The following is a 26844-nucleotide window of genomic DNA, read 5'->3' on the forward strand; positions in this document are numbered from 1 at the left end:
GTGAGTAGAAATCTTATACATTGTATGTATTTATATATTACTGACCAATAACGAGTTCGCATGCTAAAAATATCCCTAAACACCACGCCTTTTTCGAACCATTTATCTTTCTTTTTTTTCCCTGCAAATTGATGGTTTAGCCACAATGGTTCAGTTAGAATCTTACTGATGGTTATTGATCTTTGGTTTGTTGACTGTCATATTACCCAAAGTATCCAAAATGTCTTTCTACGTCTGTCCATGAGCCTGAATACAATAATGGTTTCTCCAAATGCATAGGATTTGTTTGTTTTTGTTGTTTAACGCCACATTCAGCAATACTCAAGCAATATGATGGCGGTCTGTAAGTAATTGAGTCTGGACCAGACAAACCAGTGATTGATATTTTGAGAAACGAACCACCCCGTCAGGTTACATTGCCACGAAAATCAACCAAGCCACAGATCACCTCTTACGCCAAGCAAGACGAATTATAACCCAGATTCACTAGGATGATAATCTATAGGAAGGTCACAGAGGCCATAATGTGGATTATTGTATAAGTGTCGCCGATCAAACGTGATAATTTATGAGATTCTACAAAATATGCCTCTTCATACTTTCGCTGCATTTCTGTTGATTTTATGTATGTTTTCAAAAGGTTTTGACCGATTCAGACAATTCTATTTGTGGCTGAATCTCGGGGTTACCGAGTTCACAATAGCCAATGAGTTGAATTCTCAACCAAAGGAAGTTATTAAGGGTCTAGTTGAAACCGGAAGTGACATATTCAGAACCGGAAGCACCAATAGTTCTTTTACAAAGTACATAGAGTTTGTTGGTGTAGAGTAGTGGGTATTTGTTTTCTCAGCGAATAAAAGCATGTTTTTCTTAAAGAGGACTAAACAGGAACTTCAATATCACATCCATGCTAAAACATACTGAAAAATTAAGTTAGATACAGATACAGGATATTCTGACATAAGCTAGTTACCATTAGTTTCAGATTCTTTCTAGCCTCTTTGGTCCAAGGAAAATGAGCAGATAAAAAATATCTATTTTGATCTATTCCTAATAAAACAATTAGTCCAAATTTACATTTTCCGCCATCTTTAGATGCTTGATATTCGTTTCTTATGACAGCCATATTGGATTCATTTACATCTTCTTTTGAGCGTCTTCCGAAATTTTCTCCAACGAAACAAGGTTTCACAATTCATATCAGGATTGCCGAACAGGGGTCTGAGACAGGCCAAAGCTAATATGAATTAATTGAAGTAAATAGGATGTTTGAGTTTCCTATTGAAATTAATGATCACATAATTACGAAAGTCTTTATGTGGCACAAACCTGAGGTTGACAGTGTGAACAAAGAAGACAGGTGATCCAATCCACCAGGATACATAGTCGAATAAAGGAATCCAAACTGAACATAAGACATCTGAGATAACATGAATCAAGAAAGACTTTAATGTACTCCACAAACATAAGTACATTTAACAAAGTCAAGAAAACACTCAGGAACAGGTAAAATAGTTAGCCTGCTCTGTATACAACTAGAGAAGGCTGCTCCCTATGACACAATATGTTCTGGTGTGAAGAGCAATTCTTGTAAACTGAGAATATATTCCTCAGATGTGGACCTTTGTTCCTGAATAGAGAACTCAAAGTCTGGCAAAGTGAGATCATTCTGAAAGACAAATAAATACCTGTAAATAATAACCACAGTGACATCATCCCACTATGAAAGAAAAATGTTTGGTTACTTGGCCATGCTGTTGTCAAGAGAATCAAGAAATTGGTTTAAGGATTTCTCTAACCCTTAGGTAATGAACAATGGGGAAAAATAATCGTTTGAATCTGATGTTTTTGTTCTTCTCAATGGAAACCCACCTGATCACCACAAAAGAAATTGTGCATACAATAGGTTACGCTGCAACTCCACAAGTTAAACTGCATGACAATTGGTTACACTGATGTCAATATATCAAACTGCAGGACAATCTATGACACTGCACAGCAATATATTACACTGCAAGACAATATATATTACACTGCATGACAATATATATTACACTGCACGACAATATATATTACACTGCATGACAATATATAGTACACTGCACGGCTATATATCACACTGCACGACAATATAGATTACACTGCACGACAATATATATTACACTGCACGGCTATATATCACACTGCATGACAATATATATCACACTGCACGACAATATATATTACACTGCACAACAATATATCACACTGCAGTCAATACATTACACTGCAGTCAATATATGAAACTGCATGACAATAGGTTACACTGCACAATAGGATTCACCGTCAATAGGTTACACCATCAATACGTTACATTGTCATTAGGTTACACTGTCAATAGGTTATATTGTCATTAGGTTACATTGTCAATAGGTTACATCATCAATTGGTTACATTGTCAATAGGTTACATTGTCATTAGGTTACACCATCAATTGGTTACATTGTCAATAGGTTACATCATCAATTGGTTACATTGTCATTAGGTTACACCATCAATTGGTTACATTGTCAATAGGTTACATTGTCATTAGGTTACACTGTCAATAGGTTATATTGTCATTAGGTTACATTGTCAATAGGTTACATCATCAATTGGTTACATTGTCAATAGGTTACATTGTCATTAGGTTACACCATCAATTGGTTACATTGTCATTAGGTTACACCATCAATTGGTTACATTTTCATCAGGTTACATTGTCATTAGGTTACACCATCCATTGGTTACATTGACATCAGGTTATATTGTCAATAGGTTACACTGTCAATAGGTTAAACCATCATTAGCTTACATTGTCATTAGGTTACACTGTCAATAGGTTATATTGTCATTAGGTTACACCATCAATTGGTTACATTGTCATTAGGTTACACTGCCATTATGTTACATTGTCAATAAGTAACCCTGTCAATAGGTTACACCATCAATAGGTTACATTGTCATTAGGTTACATCATCAATTGGTTACATCATCAATTGGTTACATTGTCAATAGGTTACATTGTCATTAGGTTACACCATCAATTGGTTACATTGTCATTAGGTTACACTGTCATTATGTTACATCATCAATTGGTTACATTGTCATCAGGTTACATTTGCAAATGGGTTACACTGTCATTATGTTACATCATCAATTGGTTACATTGTCATCAGGTTACATCATCAATTGGTTACATTGTCATCAGGTTACATTGTCAATAGGTTACACTGTCAATAGGTTACACCATCATTAGGTTACATTGTCATTAAGTTACACTGTCAATTGGTTACACTGTCAATGGGTTACACCATCATTAGGTTACACCATCATTAGGTTACATTGTCATTATGTTACATTGTCAATAGTTTACATCATCAATTGGTCACATTGTCATTAGGTTACACCATCATTAGGTTAAACTGTCAATAGGTTACACCACCAATTGGTAACATTGTCATTAGGTTACACTGCCATTATGTTACATTGTCAATAAGTAACACTGTCAATAGGTTACACCATCAATAGGTTACATTGTCATTAGGTTACAATGTCAATAGGTTATATTGTCTTCATGTTACATTGTCATTAGGTTACACCATCAATTGGTTATATTGTCACCATGTTACATATATCCACATATGTTCACACAAACTGTTTTAATTAAACGTGTATCTGAAATCTAGGTCATTTCATAGTGACTGGAGACAAGGACTTTGATGTTTTAACACAATGATGTGAAGCTATGAATACTGTCATTTGTTTGTATCATTGGGTACCTTTACTGTGGCACCTCCACTATATGAATTCCCCATGACTGTTGGCTTCTTGTTTCTTAGTTTGTTGTTTCATGCTGCAATTTCCAGACATGCAGTCTGTACATGATCAATTCTGGACCAGACAATCTAGTGATTGCTATTTAGAGCAACAATCAAAGCCACCAGGGTATGATGACAAGCGATCCACCGAGTAACTGAGTCCGAACACCTGATCCAGCCACCTTGAAACGACAAGCAAAGCCGCCAGGGTATGATGACAAGCGATCCACCGAGTAACTGAGCCTGAACACCTGATCCAGCCACCTTGAAACGACAAGCAAAGCCGCCAGGGTATGATGACAAGCGATCCACCGAGTAACTGAGTCCGAACACCTGATCCAGCCACCTTGAAACGACAAGCAAAGGTTGCAGGGTATGATGACAAGCGATCCACAGAGTAACTGAGTCCGAACACCTGATCCAGCCACCTTGAAATGACAAGCAAACGTTGCAGGGTATGATGACAAGCGATCCACCGAGTAACTGAACCTGAACACCTGATCCAGCCACCTTGAAACGACGAGCAAAGGTTGCAGGGTATGATGACAAGCGATCCACCGAGTAACTCAGCCTGAACACCTGATCCAGCCACCTTGAAACGACGAGCAAAGGTTGCAGGGTATGATGACAAGCGATCCACCAAGTAACTGAGTCCGAACACCTGATCCAGCCACCTTGAAACGACAAGCATAGGTTGCAGGGTATGATGACAAGCGATCCACAGAGTAACTGAGTCCGAACACCTGATCCAGCCACCTTGAAATGACAAGCAAACGTTGCAGGGTATGATGACAAGTGATCCACCGAGTAACTGAACCTGAACACCTGATCCAGCCACCTTGAAACGACGAGCAAAGCCACCAGGGTATGATGACAAGCGATCCACCAAGTAACTGAGTCCGAACACCTGATCCAGCCACCTTGAAACGACAAGCAAAGCCACCAGGGTATGATGACAAGCGATCCACCAAGTAACTGAGTCCGAACACCTGATCCAGCCACCTTGAAACGACGAGCAAAGGTTGCAGGGTATGATGACAAGCGATCCACCGAGTAACTGAGTCTGAACACCTGATCCAGCCACCTTGAAACGACAAGCAAAGGTTGCAGGGTATGATGACAAGCGATCCACCGAGTAACTGAGTCTGAACACCTGGTCCAGCCACCTTGAAACGACAAGCAAAGCCACCAGGGTATGATGACAAGCGATCCACCGAGTAACTGAGTCCGAACACCTGATCCAGCCACCTTGAAATGACAAGCAAAGGTTGCAGGGTATGATGACAAGCGATCCATCGAGTAACTGAGTCCGAACACCTGGTCCAGCCATCTTGAAATGACAAGCAAAGGTTGCAGGGGACCAATTGTAACCTGGAAATCCTGACAGGGAGTCATAACACCAAACTTACCCTGTCACTGGAACTTGGTCTGTGCTCCAGCATAACTCCCAACAACCGAGTCACATCCAAAACCTCTCCATACACCTAAACAAAAACACATCTACTGTCACTAATACCCTCAATAGGAAGTCTGAGTGAGTGAGTGATGTGGGTTTAATACTGCTTCGAACAGTTGTATTATGCCATGTCAGTTTGATGCCTAAAGTGTGTGAGTGAGTGAGTTTTCTGGTTTTATGCCGCTTTTAGCAATATTCCAGCAATATCACAGTGTGGGACACCAGAAATGGACTTCACACATTGTACCCATGTCGGGAATCGAAGCCGGGTCTTCGGGGTGACGAGGGAATGCCTTAACCACTAGGCTACCCGACCGCCTAGTATGGACAAAGAAAGGCTGTCCATATTTTTTGTGTTTCCCATCTCCCGTTGGCCCTGAAGTTTCATTCCGGCATGAAATAATAAAAACTTTTCTTGTCTCAATTTTCTCCCACCACTTTGGAAATTCATGCCCCATTAGCATACTCATAAAAATCTTTAGGCATATTTAATAAGAATTTGTTTTTCAGAAGCAAAACGACTCAATCTTTGTCATTAATTAATTCAAAGACTTGTACCACATGTGCCAAGTATGCTAAACTTTAAAATTTCTTAACATATGTAACACAATAAGTGAAAAAGTATTTTTTAATTTTTATATTCATAAGAAATAAAAAAAATAAATATGGATGGCCTAATAATACCCTGAATATGTAGATAAATATTTTATTGCAGTTTCCCATGGTTATACACAATCAGCGATCCTGTTCTGACAGTACTTAAATTACCTATCTTGATGAACAAGCTCATACATACCATCTGGAGATGTTGAAATTGTTTATAATCTGTTTGGTTGTTGCTATGGTAACACATCAGACGCCTAGCAACATAGTCATCAATGCATGAAACATGAGCCACCTGAAATTGCAGAGGAAAGAGACTGAAGCATGACACCAGGTAACCTGAACCCAGTACATCATGTGTGTGCATATTGGAGACTATCAGTTGTCAATAAAAATACCTCAGTGAGTGAGTGAGTGAGTATGGTTTTACACCGTTTTAGGCAATATTCCAGCAATATCACAGCAGGGGACACCAGAAATGGGCTTCACGCATTGTACCCATGTCGGGAATCGAACCCGGGTCTTCGGCGTGACGAGCGAACGCTTTAACCACTAGGCTACCCGACCACCCCTAAAAATACCTGAAGTAGCTACTGATAAAACTAGGGCTTGGATGGGTAACTCGGGTACCTGGGTCGGATGGTTACTGAACCCGGGTACCCACAGGAGTACCCAGACTCATGGTTGGTCATGTGATATATTGTTTAATGACAAAAATTATCTAGAAGTATATGGTTATATGGAAACCATCAAGCAAATCATGCAACAACTACATGGTCATGGGAGAAGTCTCAGTTAGGATCTGACTGAGTGGTCCTTGTACCAGGACATCTGCCCTTTGGGCTTAACAAAGTAACAGAAAAGGTTCTCAGGCAATGGTCTTTGAAAAAAAAGTGCAGGCAGGCAGTGTCTCCTATTTTTTGGTTGTTCAAACTAGTATGTAACCAAATGAACAATTGTTAACAATCATGTACAATCAACCTAGGAAAGGGCCTCCCTACATAAATGTATCCCCTGAAGAGTAAAATACTGGAATACAGTATTTGACTACCGATGTTAAAAATGGAAATGATAACAAATCATGCAAAGTAACACTGGTTTAATAAATATGATATATGAAAATACACTTGTCTAAGGCCTCAAACTTCCATCCTGGACTCTTTACCTTGATGCTGAGGCCTACATCTGTATCTCCACCCTCATACTCTCATAGCAGCAGGTGTCTGCCTGGACTGCTTAACCCCTACCTTGATGTACGTCCTGACAGTAGGGGCCCACATCTGTATCTTCACCCTCACACTCTCACAGCAGCAGGTGTCTGCCTGGACTGCTTAACAAGCCCTACCTTGATGTACGTCCTGACACTAGGGGCCCACATCTGTATCTCCGCCCTCACACTCTCACAGCAGCAGGTGTCTGCCTGGACTGCTTAACAAGCCCTACCTTGATATACGTCCTGACAGTAGGGGCCCACATCTGTATCTCTACCCTCACACTCTCACAGCAGCAGGTGTCTGCCTGGACTGCTTAACAAGCCCTACCTTGATATATGTCCTGACAGTAGGGGCCCACATCTGTATCTCCACCCTCACACTCTCACAGCAGCAGGTGTCTGCCTGGACTGCTTAACAAGCCCTACCTTGATGTACGTCCTGACACTGGGTCCTACATCTGTATCTCCACCCTCACACTCACACAGCAGCATGTGTCTGCCTGGACTGCTTAACAAGCCCTACCTTGATGTACGTCCTGACACTAGGGGCCCACATCTGTTTCTCCGCCCTCACACTCTCACAGCAGCAGGTGTCTGCCTGGACTGCTTAACAAGCCGTACCTTGATGTACGTCCTGACACTAGGGGCCCACATCTGTATCTCCACCCTCAGACTCTCACAGCAGCAGGTGTCTGCCTGGACTGCTTAACAAGCCCTACCTTGATGTACGTCCTGACACTAGGGGCCCACATCTGTATCTCCACCCTCAGACTCTCACAGCAGCAGGTGTCTGCCTGGACTGCTTAACAAGCCCTACCTTGATGTACGTCCTGACAGTAGGGGCCCACATCTGTATCTCTACCCTCACACTCTCACAGCAGCAGGTGTCTGCCTGGACTGCTTAACAAGCCCTACCTTGATGTACGTCCTGACACTAGGGGCCCACATCTGTATCTCCACCCTCAGACTCTCACACAACAGAAGGTCCCTGCCTGGAATCACCACAAGCCTGAAAGTGACAGTTGTAAACATATCAAATCACTGAAACTATGTTTCTAAAACAGTCAGTCTGATCAAATAGGGCCTATGCTCCAAGAACTACATGTAATGTTTCAAGCAAAGGATGATGTAAGTCATAGGTATTTTTAGGCCAAGTGAAAATGTCCATTGTCATGTCACCAAACACTGAGAAATGTTTCATGCAAATTATCCTCCTTCTTCATTCATGGCCAGGTACAACTTGTTCTGATCTTTAACTCGTTGACACTCACCTCAGGGCTAGATTTAGTTTGTGGTACATCTGCCAGACTAGAGCTGTGATCTTGAACTCCATGACATACTCACCTCAGGGCTAGATTTAGTTTGTGGTACATCTGCCAGACTAGAGCTGTGATCTTGAACTCCATGACATACTCACCTCATGGCTAGATTTAGTTTGTGGTACATCTGCCAAACTAGAGCTGTGATCTTGAACTCCATGACACTCACCTCAGGGCTAGATTTAGTTTGTGGTACATCTGCCAGACTAGAGCTGTGATCTTGAACTCCATGACATACTCACCTCATGGCTAGATTTAGTTTGTGGTACATCTGCCAGACTAGAGCTGTGATCTTGAACTCCATGACATACTCACCTCATGGCTAGATTTAGTTTGTGGTACATCTGCCAGACTAGAGCTGTGATCTTGAACTCCATGACATACTCACCTCATGGCTAGATTTAGTTTGTGGTACATCTGCCAGACTAGAGCTGTGATCTTGAACTCCATGACATACTCACCTCATGGCTAGATTTAGTTTGTGGTACATCTGCCAGACTAGAGCTGTGATCTTGAACTCCATGACATACTCACCTCATGGCTAGATTTAGTTTGTGGTACATCTGCCAGACTAGAGCTGTGATCTTGAACTCCATGACATACTCACCTCATGGCTAGATTTAGTTTGTGGTACATCTGCCAGACTAGAGCTGTGATCTTGAACTCCATGACATACTCACCTCATGGCTAGATTTAGTTTGTGGTACATCTGCCAGACTAGAGCTGTGATCTTGAACTCCATGACATACTCACCTCATGGCTAGATTTAGTTTGTGGTACATCTGCCAGACTAGAGCTGTGATCTTGAACTCCATGACATACTCACCTCATGGCTAGATTTAGTTTGTGGTACATCTGCCAGACTAGAGCTGTGATCTTGAACTCCATGACATACTCACCTCATGGCTAGATTTAGTTTGTGGTACATCTGCCAGACTAGAGCTGTGATCTTGAACTCCATGACATACTCACCTCATGGCTAGATTTAGTTTGTGGTACATCTGCCAGACTAGAGCTGTGATCTTGAACTCCATGACATACTCACCTCATGGCTAGATTTAGTTTGTGGTACATCTGCCAGACTAGAGCTGTGATCTTGAACTCCATGACATACTCACCTCATGGCTAGATTTAGTTTGTGGTACATCTGCCAGACTAGAGCTGTGATCTTGAACTCCATGACATACTCACCTCATGGCTAGATTTAGTTTGTGGTACATCTGCCAGACTAGAGCTGTGATCTTGAACTCCATGACATACTCACCTCATGGCTAGATTTAGTTTGTGGTACATCTGCCAGACTAGAGCTGTGATCTTGAACTCCATGACATACTCACCTCATGGCTAGATTTAGTTTGTGGTACATCTGCCAGACTAGAGCTGTGATCTTGAACTCCATGACATACTCACCTCATGGCTAGATTTAGTTTGTGGTACATCTGCCAGACTAGAGCTGTGATCTTGAACTCCATGACATACTCACCTCATGGCTAGATTTAGTTTGTGGTACATCTGCCAGACTAGAGCTGTGATCTTGAACTCCATGACATACTCACCTCATGGCTAGATTTAGTTTGTGGTACATCTGCCAGACTAGAGCTGTGATCTTGAACTCCATGACATACTCACCTCATGGCTAGATTTAGTTTGTGGTACATCTGCCAGACTAGAGCTGTGATCTTGAACTCCATGACATACTCACCTCATGGCTAGATTTAGTTTGTGGTACATCTGCCAGACTAGAGCTGTGATCTTGAACTCCATGACATACTCACCTCATGGCTAGATTTAGTTTGTGGTACATCTGCCAGACTAGAGCTGTGATCTTGAACTCCATGACATACTCACCTCATGGCTAGATTTAGTTTGTGGTACATCTGCCAGACTAGAGCTGTGATCTTGAACTCCATGACATACTCACCTCATGGCTAGATTTAGTTTGTGGTACATCTGCCAGACTAGAGCTGTGATCTTGAACTCCATGACATACTCACCTCATGGCTAGATTTAGTTTGTGGTACATCTGCCAGACTAGAGCTGTGATCTTGAACTCCATGACATACTCACCTCATGGCTAGATTTAGTTTGTGGTACATCTGCCAGACTAGAGCTGTGATCTTGAACTCCATGACATACTCACCTCATGGCTAGATTTAGTTTGTGGTACATCTGCCAGACTAGAGCTGTGATCTTGAACTCCATGACATACTCACCTCATGGCTAGCTTGAGTTTGTGGTACATCTGCCAGACTAGAGCTGTGATCTTCAACTCCATAATATACTCACCTCATGGCTAGATTTAGTTTGTGGTACATCTGCCTGACTAGAGCTGTTATCTTGAACTCCATGACATACTCACCTCATGGCTAGATTTAGTTTGTGGTACATCTGCCTGACTGGAGCTGTGCTCTTCAACTCCATGACACTCACATCATGGCTAGATTTAGTTTGTGGTACATCTGCCAGACTAGAGCTGTGATCTTCAACTCCATGACATACTCACCTCATGGCTAGATTTAGTTTGTGGTACATCTGCCAGACTAGAGCTGTGATCTTGAACTCCATGACATACTCACCTCATGGCTAGCTTGAGTTTGTGGTACATCTGCCAGACTAGAGCTGTGATCTTCAACTCCATAATATACTCACCTCATGGCTAGATTTAGTTTGTGGTACATCTGCCTGACTAGAGCTGTTATCTTGAACTCCATGACATACTCACCTCATGGCTAGATTTAGTTTGTGGTACATCTGCCTGACTGGAGCAGTGCTCTTCAACTCCATGACACTCACATCATGGCTAGATTTAGTTTGTGGTACATCTGCCAGACTAGAGCTGTGATCTTCAACTCCATGACATACTCACCTCATGGCTAGATTTAGTTTGTGGTACATCTGCCTGACTGGACCTATGATCTTCTACTCGATGACACTCACATCATGGCTAGATTTAGTTTGTGGTACATCTGCCAGACTAGAGCTGTGATCTTCAACTCCATGACATACTCACCTCATGGCTGGATTTAGTTTGTGGTACATCTGCCAGACTAGAGCTGTGATCTTGAACTCCATGACATACTCACCTCATGGCTAGATTTAGTTTGTGGTACATCTGCCAGACAAGTGCTGTTATCTTCAGCTCGTTGACACTCACCTCAGGGCTAGATTTAGTTTGTGGTACATCTGCCAGACTAGAGCTGTGATCTTCAACTCCATGACATACTCACCTCATGGCTAGATTTAGTTTGTGGTACATCTGCCAGACTAGTGCTGTTATCTTCAGCTCGTTGACACTCACCTCAGGGCTAGATTTAGTTTGTGGTACATCTGCCAGACTAGAGCTGTGATCTTGAACTCCATGACATACTCACCTCATGGCTAGCTTGAGTTTGTGGTACATCTGCCAGACTAGAGCTGTGATCTTCAACTCCATAATATACTCACCTCATGGCTAGATTTAGTTTGTGGTACATCTGCCAGAATAGAGCTGTGATGTTCAACTCCATGACACACTCACCTCATGGCTAGATTTAGTTTGTGGTACATCTGCCAGACTAGAGCTGTGATCTTGTTGAATTCCGTAACACAGGACACTCGGTCAGAGCAGGAAGACAGAACCACAGCCTGGAATTAGGAACCGGTGGTCAGGCAGGTATGGGCAACGACTCATAGAAACTATTTTCATGACATGGAAAAGTGTAACAGGGGATGGTTCAGGCAGACAGTGAGAACATCAACCTATGCTGCTGGTATATCACAGCATTCATGTATGGCCAGACATGTTTTGGTTTACAGATTTTTTCTGACAAAGCCTGGTCAGTAGGCAGACATTTCCTTTCATAAAATATAAAGGATGAAGCCATCACATTCTATGCACAAAACACCACATTCCCCGCTCCACACTCCATGCCCCATGTTCAACACAACATGCTAAACACACCTCACTCCAAATGCCATACATCACGCTCCACACCATGCTCCTCAAACCACTCTTCACAAACCATGCAGCACACACCACACACTATGCTTTACACAGTATACACCACGTTCCACGCTCAGCACACATCCCCCACACCATGCTCTGCACACCACACACCATGCTCTACACACCACGCTCTACACACCACGCTCTACACACCACGCTCTACACACCATGCTCTACACACCACACTCTACACACCACATCCCACACACCATGCTCCACACACCACACCATGCTCTTCACACAAAACCACACACCACACACCATGCTCTGCACACCACACACCATGCTCTACACACCACGCTCTACACACCACGCTCTACACACCACATCCCACACACCATGCTCTACACACCACACTCTACACACCACATCCCACACACCATGCTCCACACACCACACCATGCTCTTCACACAAAACCACACACCACACACCATGCTCCACACACCACACCATGCTCTACACACAAAACCACACTCTACACACCATGCTCTACACACCACGTCCCACACACCATGCTCCACACACCACATCATGCTCTACACACAAAACCACACTCTACACACCACGCTCTACACACAACGCTCTACACACCACACTCTACACACCACACTCTACACACCACGCTCTACACACAACACCACACTCTACACACCATGCTCTACACACCACGTCCCACACACCATGCTCCACAAACCACATCATGCTCTACACACAAAACCACTCTACACACCACGCTCTACACACAACGCTCTACACACCACACTCTACACACCACACTCTACACACCACGCTCTACACACAACACCACACTCTACACACCATGCTCTACACACCACACCAAACTCTACACAACACACACCAAGCTCTACAGAGCACGCAACACAAATGCTCCACGCTCCAAGTACCACACATCAGACTAAAGATACAACATGCTCCAAACACTCCCCAAAAAACCTGCTCACTAAATGGTTTGTAGACTGAATGTACACATAACATAAAATCAAATATCATGATCATAAAATTAAGAAATATATCTTGAACAAGGTTTTCTTGAGGACAGTTTCATCAGATGTGTACCTTCATTGACTGTGTGACTCCAAACAAGCCAGGCAAGTCAGGCTCACCCTCTGCAATGAGAGAAAAGATTTTAACACTGACTTCAGGACAAACAGAAACATATCCTGTGAGATGACACACATCACACATGTTTCTCACAATGCACGAGTGAGTGAGTGAGTGAGTGAGTGAGTGACTCAAACCAATCATCCAAGGGGCACAACTCTGCACACTAAATGTACCATCTTAAACTAGCCATGTCACAGAATGGAAAAAAGGTCTGTTATAGGAGGGTCCTGATGGGGGAGGTCACAAGTCAGAGTCAGTCAAATTTGGAGCCATTATGGCGTAATATGGGGGCTGCCTCGGTTGCCTACTGCAAAGCCCTAGGGTCGTGGTGACCTGGGTTGTGTGACACCCTGGTGTCTTAGGGACCTGAACTTGTGTATCAGTAAGTGGTCCCGGGGTCCAATGACCCGGACGATCTCTAGAGATCTTGCAACAAAATTACATCATAGGACATTGTGACGTGATTGTAAACTTTGTGGTGCAGGCACACTTTCCCCTGATCGTACAGCAACAGTACGATAACCTTTGCGCTACAATAACTTTGTGAAACGGACGCCTGAAAGGTGAGCCGTTGTATGGTATTAAATTAATAAGTATAAACTTTTGACGTGTTTGAAGTATTATTCTGTTAAATCCAATTGGAGTAAGCTGTGGATCGCGTGGAAGTCTGCCTATTTACACACGACAGAAATTTGTTTTTTATATTAACAGCAGACATTGATATACAGGTTATATTGCACACACCTACTTCAAACTCCTAAGTGACTTACAATAACATATGATGGCTTCACAATTGTCTACCCCGTGGGGATCCCGGGTTAGAAGTGGACCCCAGCAACCTATGCTTGTCACAAGAGGGGACATAATGGATCGGTGTGGATCATTGCTTATAATATCAATATCTGGATTGTCTAGTTGGATTTGACTATTGTATAGATGGAGCAGTGAGTGAGTGAGTATTGTTTTACGTCACTTTTAACAGAAATATAGGCTTCACACGTCGTACCCATGAGGGCGGTGAACCCGGGTCTTCAGCATGAGGGGTGAACGCTTTAACCACGAGGCTACCCTACCGTCCCTTCATAGCTGGAGTAATGCTGAGGGAAGCAGTTAACAGACATGAGACAACCATCCTACCTGGTAGATACTGTCTCCCAACTGCCACCTGTCTGTACGGCAGACATGATGTCTGCACTACCGTCTTCGCCAGGTAACCTGGTAAACACACATCGTTTAAAACTTTCTCATTTTTTTTCTGTTTTTTTCGGCATATTCTAAGAGTTCTTCATCTAAGCTTTCACTAAAAAAACAGTCATAAATGATTTAACTCTTCATAACCCGTTCTCATTTTCTTATTCTCAAACACACATTCTTAAATATTTGTTCTGTGAGGCCACATTAATTCAATGTCACATTAGTTCTATGAGGTCATATTAATTCTATGATGTCACATTTCTCCTGTGAAGATCTGGGTAAGAATTAGTCTCCAGGAACCCCTGCTTCTCGTAGGCGGCAACTAACAGGGTTGGGTTGTCCCGCTTGGTGGATTTCATTGTATCCCGGTTGTGTAAATCTGTGCTCATGATGTCAACCACTGAGAACTGTGATCAAGACTTGATTACTTACAACACAGGACAAATATGACATCATTGAACAAATATGACAACATTTCTTGACTGATTCTGCACATAACGAAAGCAATACCTAAACGTTGGGATTTGCAAGAATGATAGCTTGTTATTAAGTTTGCTCAGCATCACAGAAAATACACACCATCTTTGTCATGTGGACAGCATGATACAGTTGAAACACATCAATTACAAAAGATTTACTGGTGAAAAACAGACAAGCAGCCATTTGGATAGGGTCAGCTGTGTGACTGACCAGCGAATGACAAGAGTGATGTCCCCTGGATGTGCAGGAAGTCATCCAGTCTCAGGTTGCCAGTGGCATCCTGGTCATCCTTGTCATCCTTGTCATCCTTGTCAAGTAGACTGAAAATCTGTGAACAGAAACATATCCTGAATTGTATTACCCATAGAAACAATGACAAACATCTTGGACAGCTAATCAAAGTTGATGAAATCTCCAACAGAAACAAAGAAAAAGAATTTTTGACGAAGGATAAAAACTTCTTTATTTACTGAAAAGGCGACATTTCAGTATAGATCCTTCTACCATTGTCAAGCAACCCTTGCTTGACAATGGTATAAGGATCTCTATCGAAACGTCACCTCCTAACATGAATATCTTTGGAGTCAAACCTAACTTTTCAGGAGCAAACTGATATCTAAAACAGATATTGTCACTTTTAGGTAGCCAAAGGGCGAGCGGTAGAAAAATCTAGGTCGCCAATCATAGATTTAAGGCCAGACACAGCACCTTGAATTGACATAATTGCTTCAATATGTCAAAATCGAGATTTTGATTTTTTTCGCATATATAATACATGTACTTTGTGATGCAACATGTTTTTCTGATATTGTGTACATTTACTGAATAAAAAACGTTATTAAAATCATAATGTGTGGTTTTAAGTCGCATTTTGTCACCAAAATGGTCGCTACTTAGAGGACTGTGTTTACTTCATAAGAGGGAACATGTCATGAAGCCTTTGGGTTAAGATTTCTGACTTGATCTCACAACACATTGTACCCACCTGGGTCTTGTCTTTATAGTCAATCCCACACCCTTCCTGTAGAAAACAAGAAAATCTGCCGAACTAGATCTTAAATATCAATTATAACAGGAATAATGAACGGTTCCTAATACGATATCGGGGCATTATTTGTTATTTACTTGAAATATATTCTCTTGAACACACAATATCATTTGTGTTTCATTTTGAATCTCTCAATACAGACACCGACAGACAGACAGACAGACGATGATTTGTTATGATTTCTCTACATTTCTTACAAAATTCAGTAATAGTAATAAAGTCGAACTTACCGCAACTAACGACCGGAATATTTCTGGACATGCCAGTTGATGGAAGTGGTTGTTGGTGAGGTGGTGCGACACGGAGTGCAGCAGAGACTGTTCATGTGAAGCCAGCTGCCCCAGCAAGTAGTAAGCCTTCGGTCCTACACAGCTGCATGCATGAATAGGATGTTATCACTACAGCTGCACAGGGAGAGGATGTTATCACTACAGATACACACAGGAGAGGATGTTATCATTACAGCTACTCACAGGGAGAGAATGTTATCATTACAGCTGCACAGGGAGAGGATGTTATCATTACAGCTACACACAAGGAGAGGATGTTATCACTACAGATACACACAGGAGAGGATGTTATCATTACAGCTACACACAAGGGAGAGGATGTTATCACTACAGTTGCACACAGGGAGAGGATGTTATCATTACAGCTACACACAGGAAGAGGATGTTATCACTACAGCTGCACACAGGAAGAGGATGTTATCACTACAGCTGCACAAAGGGAGAGGATGTTATCATTACAGCTGCACAGGGAGAGGATGTTATCACTACAGCTGCACAGGGAGAGGATGTTATCACTACAGCTACACACAGGGAGAGGATGTTATCATAACAGCTACACACAGGAAGAGGATGTTATCACTACAGCTACACACAGGAAGAGGATGTTATCACTACAGCTGCACAAAGGGAGAGGATGTTATCATTACAGCTGCACACAGGGAGAGGATGTTATCACTACAGCTGCACAGGGAGAGGATGTTATCACTACAGCTACACACAGGGAGAGGATGTTATCACTACAGCTACACACAGGGAGAGGATGTTATCACTACAGCTACACACAGGGAGAGGATGTTATCACTACAGCTGCACACAAGGAGAGGATGTTATCACTACAGCTACACACAGGGAGAGGATGTTATCACTACAGCTACACACAGGGAGAGGATGTTATCACTACAGCTGCACACAGGGAGAGGATGTTATCACTACAGCTACACACAGGGAGAGGATGTTATCACTACAGCTGCACACAGGGAGAGGATGTTATCACTACAGCTACACACAGGGAGAGGATGTTATCACTACAGCTACACACAGGGAGAGGATGTTATCACTACAGCTGCACACAGGGAGAGGATGTTATCACTACAGCTACACACAGGGAGAGGATGTTATCACTACAGCTGCACACAGGGAGAGGATGTTATCACTACAGCTACACACAGGGAGAGGATGTTATCACTACAGCTACACACAGGGAGAGGATGTTATCACTACAGCTACACACAGGGAGAGGATGTTATCACTACAGCTACACAAGGGGGGGATGTTATCACTACAGCTACACACAGGGAGAGGATGTTATCACTATAGCTACACACAGGGAGAGGATGTTATCACTACAGCTACACACAGGGAGAGGATGTTATCATTACAGCTACACAGGGAGAGGATGTTATCACTACAGCTACACACAGGGAGAGGATGTTATCATTACAGCTACACAGGGAGAGGATGTTATCACTACAGCTACACACAGGAGAGGAAGTTATCACTAAAGCTACACAGGGTGCGAATGTTATCACCACATCGTCTTTTAAAGACAAAGTTGGACAGTTAAATAGCAAGTAGCAATGCCACTATGCCCCGTGTGCGAAATACGCTACAGTCGGAAAGCGCACGTTAAATCTCCTTTATCAGTCAGTCAGCCACTATGCCACATGCAGTCAAAATCATACCAGAACTACCAGAAGCAAAGGTAGTCATCCTAACAGACTCGTCAAGTGCACTTCAAGCCATCAGCGGCAGAAACTCAGGCCAAACACAGTCAATAATATTCTACAAAACTTGACAAAACTATCTGACCGAGGGCAACAGATGGAGCTGTGTTGGATCCCTTCTCACATAGATATTCATGGAAATGAAAAAGCAGACACATTGGCGAAGCTAGCTCTAGACAAAGCAGAGATACAGCCTATTCCCTTTAGTAAACTGGAGATAAAAAGAAAAATCAAAGTTCCATAGCCCAAAGATGGCAGGCTGAATGGAATGCAAGTGTGATCGGCACATGGCAGCACAAAATTCAACCCTAGATCCTCCAAAAGCCGTACTCATATTCACATGAAAGGAAAGTTGAAATTGCCATCTCACGATTTCGGTCACAAAAAGCCCTAAGACAAGGTTTGTCCATCTTGCAATCAACCATGGCTCACTTGCTACTGGACTGTCAACACTATGCCCCTTCCCAGGCCTGGCTAAAACAAGAATTGCAGCTAGATCCACTATCTGTAGTAGATCTCCTAAAGCCAAGAGATGCAATAGCGAAGGCCAAACTAACTCTATTTCTGAGAGTGACAGCTACTCAAACATATATAAACAGAGTAGCCAAAGATAAAAATGAAATTAATCTATATAAGAAAATAGAAATCATTATCAATACAAAAACAGAAATTTTATGAATACCAAAACTTGCAAAAGATATGTGTACCCTACTCACACACACAAGTCCCAAAGTGGGACAGGCAGAAGGTGACCTCTTGAACACTTAAAGCAACAACAACCACAATAAAAGCTGCTAATCTGAAAAATACTTGCCAGGAATGCCACCAACATTTATGTTTACAAATAGGAATGAACTAAGTCAATTTATAAATATACTATGCATGTAATACAGACCTTACTCAAAGTTATGTTTGGATGTTCATATTCGAAGACCATACTGTAAATACGCTTACCTAAACCTCACTAAATCTTTCTCTCTCACTACTTCCAGGTGACTTCTTGCCTCAGACGTATCTGGAAGGAATGTTCAAATTCTTTAAGGCGTCATTTTTTTTATTACTTGGTTTACGGATGCGTCACTCTTTCAAAGTCCAAATGTTGAAAAAAATAAAAATAAAAATTACTACTTTTTTATTACCGCCGATCGTTACTTTAAAAAATGCATAAAAAGTTCAACAAAAAAAGAGATTTCATTCGCTCCGCGAGTGTAAAGCAAAAGGAAGTCACTCTGATATTTCTCACTGGGTTCCATCAAAGCTTGTCAACGCAATGTTCTTTAAAAATATAGGTTTTCAGACGTGCCTTAAGGACACAACTCTGCCTAATGAATTGAGGCATCTGGGCTACCCATGTTTAAGTACAGTCAAGTCCTGTTAATACTACATGGTTGGTTGTATATGATTATGTCGGATTAACAACTGTTGGATCAACGAGATTGACTGTATGTCTTTTCACGATTTAGATAATTACATCTCTCTTATCTTCTTTAGCACTACATGGTTTTCTGAGTACATGTATATTATTTCAGCTGTTAAAAGAAGCAGCCCTGAAACTGCTTCACAATTTGCATAATTACAAGTAATCCTAACTGGTGAATCTCTAAAACTGACTTATCGGAACCCAACACTCAGCAGTATAGGGACAGGAGCCTACCTGGTATTTCCCCATGGGACTCGAGCACAAGAACTTCCTCTTCTGGCTGAAAAGGAACCAGTTATAAACAACATAGGATGTTCATGAATCGCCTCTTCTCAGCAAAACATTTTCACAGCAGGGTTCAAAATTTCATTCACTGCAGAGATAACAAATTTTGTAGGATATAATATCATTTTTTTTATGTGTACAAATATGTTCTTTTCCTCAACGACATATCTGTATCTCCCTGCTTACAATTCGTGTGGATTGACGTCACACTGTTTAGTTATATTTCAAAATTATATGTTTAAAAGTCGGCAAAGGATAGCTTATAATGCCTACAGCTAGCCTTTAATTATGCTTTGAACAGTAAGGGTGCAACAACACCAGTGTGTTTCTGTTCAAATTTGTCGAAAATAGATATTTTCTGCCACTTTGATTTAAGGGATAGAAGGGGGTACGTGTGGCCCAGTCGTCTAAGGTGACGCGATTCGCTGTGCAGAGTTGCGTCCCTTGGGCACGCCAGAAACCTATGATTGTGGGTTCGAAATCCCGGTTCACCCCTATTATGTTTCTAGGTTTGTCAGCACCATACCCATGCTTGTGTGTTTCACAGAAGTGGTAAACATCTGAGACCTGCATCACTTCGGGCTTTCCTCCCACATTAAGCTGACATGCCGCGATATAACTGGAATACTGTTAAAAGCAGCGTTAAACCCAACTCACTCGTTGCGCGAAATGATTGGACTTTGCATAGACTCGTTAGCACAGCCAAAATGTAACTCCATAATACCAGCCTAGGGTGGAAACTGGACTTTTCTAGTCAGTTAACTCTCTTGCCTCAGGAAGATGGTTTAATATAGCTAAATCAAGCCCTGCTCATGGTCTGATGCAGGCTACTCACAGTCTGGGCCCGGATGTCATTTGGAAGTCCGAGACCTGTCAGCATCACTCTCTCCTCCCACACCCACCAGCTTCTCTGTCAACATGAAACATAGGTTGTCCACAACAGCCAGATGATCACATCTACCGGATGCATATACACAGCTAGATGATCACATATACCGGATGCATATAAACAGCCAGATGATCACATCTACCGGATGCTTATACACAGCTAGATGATCACATCTACCGGATGCATATAAACAGCCAGATGATCACATCTACCGGATGCACATACACAGCCAGATGATCACATCTACCGGATGCATATACACAGCCAGATGATCACATCTACAGGATGCATATACACAGCTAGATGATCACATCTACCGGATGCATGTAAACAGCCAGATGATCACATCTACCGGATGCATATACACAGCTAGATGATCACATCTACCGGATGCATAAACACAGCCAGATGATCACATCTACCGGATGCATATACACAGCCAGATGATCACATCTACCGGATGCATACACACAGCCAGATGATCACATCTACTCGATGCATATACACAGCCAGATGATCACATCTACAGGATGCATATACACAGCCAGATGATCACATCTACCGGATGCATATACACAGCCACATGATCACATCTACCAGATGCATATAAACAGCCAGATGATCACATCTACCGGATGCATAAACACAGCCAGATGATCACATCTACCGGATGCATACACACAGCCAGATGATCACATCTACTCGATGCATATACACAGCCAGATGATCACATCTACAGGATGCATATACACAGCCAGATGATCACATCTACCGGATGCATATACACAGCCACATGATCACATCTACCAGATGCATATACACAGCCAGATGATCACATCTACAGGATGCATATACACAGCCAGATGATCACGTCTACCGGATACATATACACAGCCAGATTATCACATCTACCAGATGCATATACACAGCTAGATGATCACATCTACTGGATGCATATAAACAGCCAGATGATCACATCTACCGGATGCATATACACAGCTAGATGATCAAATCTACCGGATGCATAAACACAGCTAGATGATCACATCTACCGGATGCACATACACAGCCAGATGATCACATCTACCGGATGCATATACACAGCCAGATGATCACATCTACCAGATGCATATACACAGCCAGACGATCACATCTACCAGATGCATATACACAGCTAGATGATCACATCTACCGGATGCATATGCACAGCTAGATGATCACATCTACCGGATGCATATACACAGCTAGATGATCACATCTACCGGATGCATATACACAGCTAGATGATCACATCTACTGTAATTTTTTAGTATAGTACGCACACAAGTATAATGCGCACCCCCCTCTAGCAGATTCAGTATTTTGTGGAAAAAAAATTGAATATTATGCGCAGAAAAAAAATTACACCGTACCCTATGCCGAATTCCTGTAAACGAACGGGTGATAAGAAACTTTGTCAGTACAAATTTGAAATTTGAGATAAAAAATCACCAGACATGTTGATTTACCGTTTAAATCATATTTTTTGTTCTGCAAGGCATTGTTTTTTACATCAATGGATTAAGATTACCTTGTGTATTTTCTCATAAACTAAGCCGGAAACAGCAATCAGCTGTACACATGTTTTCTTGGAATCTACCTGTGATTCAGTCAAGACACACCCAATGATATAACTTTACAGGATTTAAATGCATGGATCGGGAAAAATTGTATCTGAAACTATTTTCTCATCAGGAATAATATATTCCAATATCTTGTTATTTTAGTTGCAGCTTTTACTAAATATATCTAAAATTAAAATAAACCTAAGCATAGCAGTTGATCGCTATTGCCGGTTAAGTTTTTTCACATGGAACAACTTGACCATTCACCATCCAGGCTTCAGAGCAGGTGATTGCAAGAACTACGTGTTGACATAGAATTGTCAAACGATAACAAATATGACTTTTAATGAGTCAAAGCATGGCATTTACGATATATGTATCCATTCTCTGTCAACTAAACTTTGTTTCAAGGCGTCAATAGCGATAATCTGACTGTGGTTGCTGTTAATAACGGTGAGTTGTGCGATCTTCCAATCGCTTCACACATGATATCGCTGAAATTAATTAAAATAATAGCGAAAGGAATTTTGAATACATGCTCACGGTAACTCATTATGTTGTGTATAATGCGTAACCCCTTCTACACAGCTATGGGTTTTTTTTAAAAAGTGTGCACTATGCTCAAGAAAATACAGTAGATGATCACATCTATCCCCTGTCTGTACACAACTAAAAGATAACATCTATCCCCTGTCTGTAAACAAAAAGATAACATCTATCCCCTGCCTGTACACAACAGCTAGATGGTATTCAACATCCATATCGTCAGTGTACGATGACACACAATCAACCATGACACAGAGCCCAACCACCCAATTCAGTTAGTTGCAACATACAAGCATAGGTTTGTTTACTTGTTTGTTGTTTAACGCTGCACTCAGCAATATTCCAGCTATATGACGGCGGTCTGTAAATAATCGAGTCTGGACAAACAATCCAGTGATTGACATCATGACCATCGACCACGCAATTGGGATACATTGACATGCATCAACCAAGTCAGCGAGTCTGACCACCCGATCCTGTTAGTCGCCTCTTTTGACAAGCAACAAGCATAGGTGGCTGGGGACCTATTCTGAGCTGGATGGACTCCCCACGGGGGTACACCCGACACCTGGTGGTTTTACCTGTAGTTCTTTCAGTGCTTCTTTCACCCTCTTCCCCCGGGATGTCAACAGTTCTCTGGTGTCCTGCACATCCTCCTCCTTGTCCTGGAGTGAAACTAAGAGTCTGCATGTATCCTTCTTAAATGTCAATAGAATGCCTGATTTGTTGTGTGTAAAAAGGGGCGGTCGGTTAGCCTAGTGGTTAAAGCCTTCGCTCGTCACGCCAAAGACCCAGGTTCGATTCCCGACATGTGTACAAGGTGTGAAGCCCATTTCTCGTGTCCCCCGCCGTGATATTGCTGGAATATTGCTAAAAGCGGCGTAAAACCATAGTCACTCACTCACTGTGTGTATAAAACAGTACGTCTGAACAACTGAACGTGTCTTCTTTATGTGATTAAGAAATATTTTTAAAAAACTGCACAGATTTAAATCCTGCTGTAAAGGTTTCAAATACTTTATGATCTATAATGTTTGTTTGTTGTTTAACGCGGCACTACACAATATTCCAGTTGTATGACGGTGGTCTGTAAATAATCAAGCCTGGACCAGACAATCCAGTGATTGACATCATGACCATCGATCCACGCAATTGGGATACAATGACATGCATCAACCAAGTCAGTGAGCCTGACCACCAGATCCCGTTTGTCATCTCTTACGACAAGCATAGTCACCTTTTAAGGCAAACATGGGTTGCTGAAGATCTATTCTATCACGGATCTTCACAGGTCAATCTATTATGTTACACTCTAGTGAGCCTTTACCTTGCTTTTCTTCAGGTCAGCCATCTTCTTTGCAATCTCTTCTCTCTCCCTCTCCAGCCTGTGTTTCTCCTTCTCAAGCCTCTTCATCAACCTGAAGTCTTCTATCTGTAAAGGTGAGGTGATGCGAATGTTAAGTTCAAGATAATTGCTCTTATAGCAATGTGCATGCATATGTGTGTGTATGTTTGTGTGCATGTGCTTGTACCAGCCCTGACTAAAGCTGGTATTATAGAGCTTGCCCACTGAAATACCTTGCCACAGTTTAACATGGATACCCTACTCAGACACAGTATACGGACTACGAGCCGTGTAGTCCTTGTTTCAGCCCCTATATGCCATGCGCCAGGCAGGGAAGCAACAAGTACCATCATTTAACATCTTTTGGTATGACGCTGATGGGAATTGAACCACCAACCTTCCTTTTCCCAGGCAGACTCTCTATTCACAAGACCACCAAGGCAGTCTGTAGCTGTCAAGCACGTCAACAAATTCCATTTGTTTGCAATATTCAGCAACTCATGCACAAACAAAGATGATGCATATCAGGCAGACAGCATACAAGTCACATGGCCAGATATTGTGTTTTCCAGTGCAGGGATTTATGAAGGGATAAAAAAAAACGACTCCGAGGCACAACCCAATATTCCGACAGTCCGGCCTTACATTCTCAGTCAAGACCGAGGTGGAGGTTTTTATCCAACTTATAAACCGTCCAAATGCAAGAAATACCAGCATGAATAAAAAGACATCGGAATGCCTTATAGTGAAACAACACACATGATACAGTGCTTTACTGTTTAAAAGCCATGGCTGAATAAACATTTTTTACTTTTTATCAGCAAGTACATGTTTGCTTCGCTTATCAAACAATAGCATCTGAAGCCAAAATCTAATATTTCCTAAATATCATTACTGAATTGCACATTCCCATGATTACGGTTTCAATATTCACCTGATATCACACAGAATTATTGTATAAATGAGTGTGTCCGTATTAATGCCACACTGATCAGTATTTCAGGCACATCACACCATGAGGCAAGTCATGGACACTTACTACTGGTACAGATGGCGCAGTCATACACATTACAGGTTCAACGGGGCCCAGGCATCTAAACCAACATAGAGAGGATCCTGGCATGGCTAAGGAATGCAACTCTCTGCACAGTGTACATGTAATCAAAACAATATCATCTTATTTCAGAACTTAAAATTTAAAAAAGGTAACACTGCTGGCAACTGCTAACTACTTCACTGGGGGGGGGGTGGTCGGGTAGCCTAGTGGTTAAAGCGTTCGCTCGTCATGCCAAAGACCTTGGTTCGATTCCCGACACCGGTACAATGTGTGAAGCCCATGCATTTCTGGTGTCCCCTGCCGTGATATTGCTGGAATATTGCTAAAGGCAGCGTAAAACCAAACTCACTCACTCACTTCACTGGCCCTGTATCACTTACAAAAGTGTCAACATCGGTCTTCATCCCTCTGATCTTGATATTCTTGACAAGCTGTTTTTTTCTTGCAACTCTCCGCTCTAGCCCCAAATCAATCTCTACCATTGTTGTGTTTTGTGCAGAGGCATCACTGACAAACAGGGAGGAGGTGTGTTTCCCTGCTGCAGGCAATCTGCCATGTCCATTCCTAGTTTGACAAAGCCTGTTTAATGTTTTACACATTTGTGTTATGCCCTTTTCATAACTAACTTTGCTTTCTACACTGTGTTCACAGTGCCTTTGTAGGGTTGTGAAACATCTCTTAGATTGATTTGTATTTCTAACAGTTAAAATGTTAAGATTAGAAAAATGCGTCCCAGTTCTCTCCCCATTGTTTGTGGCCGTTGATTTTGCAACTGAAAGTAGCCACTTTAAATGGTGCAGTCTACAGTAGGATGTCATGGCCAAGTATGGTTGGTTCATCAGAAACCCTGAAAACAAACATTCCATTATCTATATTATTATACACCATCCTATTCACATTCCTATCTTGTAAAGAGTTGCCAAACTATAGCCCAAATATCAAACATGCGCCAACCAACAGAGCAGCTGACCTAAAGTAATCAGACTTTACATAATTTCTTCGCAATTCAGAGCAGCAGTACTATGTGTAATTTACCCGCTTATGTCAGTCAAGCCATAACAATAATGTTAATATGTTATAGTAAGATGTCTGATACAGTCATATATTTTAACTTCTAAGTTTTTATACCTCCTTATCACGCTTTCACTATCTAAAGGACCTCCACAAAAAAACACACACAAAATAACGTAGATCTACTTGATGATAACACTGGCAACCACAAACTTTTAATTGCCGTCGTCAGTACCAGCTGAGTACATGGTCGTGTCCGCTGTGTAAACCGTGAAACACGATATAATTTTCTTTTTTTTTAGATTTCAGTGCCGTAATAAAAAAATTCGACTTCACATAACTCTCATAAATATCGTTACTCAAATTGCAGTAAAAACACAAATTAAAAGTTGATCAATCTATTTCATGCC

The 26844-nt window shown here is 41.9% G+C and overlaps 1 protein-coding gene across 1 annotated transcript; it reads right to left on the reverse strand.

The window, feature by feature from the left end:
* Positions 1-1491: 1491 nt before the first annotated feature.
* On the reverse strand, positions 1492-26844 carry LOC139459099 (serine--tRNA synthetase-like protein Slimp). Its single transcript, XM_071240544.1, has 17 exons — positions 26648-26844; positions 25804-26270; positions 24349-24453; positions 23603-23686; positions 20818-20892; positions 19932-19977; positions 19232-19292; positions 16494-16635; positions 16201-16236; positions 15426-15543; positions 14679-14756; positions 13494-13543; positions 11948-12054; positions 8027-8120; positions 6092-6193; positions 5249-5323; positions 1492-1669 (listed from the first exon to the last, which is right to left on the reverse strand). Exons 2-17 carry the CDS (start codon positions 26260-26262, stop codon positions 1553-1555), a joined length of 1749 nt encoding a protein of 582 aa, XP_071096645.1. The 5' UTR covers positions 26263-26270; positions 26648-26844; the 3' UTR covers positions 1492-1552.

Source organism: Haliotis cracherodii, unplaced genomic scaffold (assembly GCF_022045235.1).
Source record: "Haliotis cracherodii isolate W230 unplaced genomic scaffold, xgHalCrac1.p SCAF_13, whole genome shotgun sequence".
NCBI classification, from domain to species: domain Eukaryota; kingdom Metazoa; phylum Mollusca; class Gastropoda; order Lepetellida; family Haliotidae; genus Haliotis; species Haliotis cracherodii.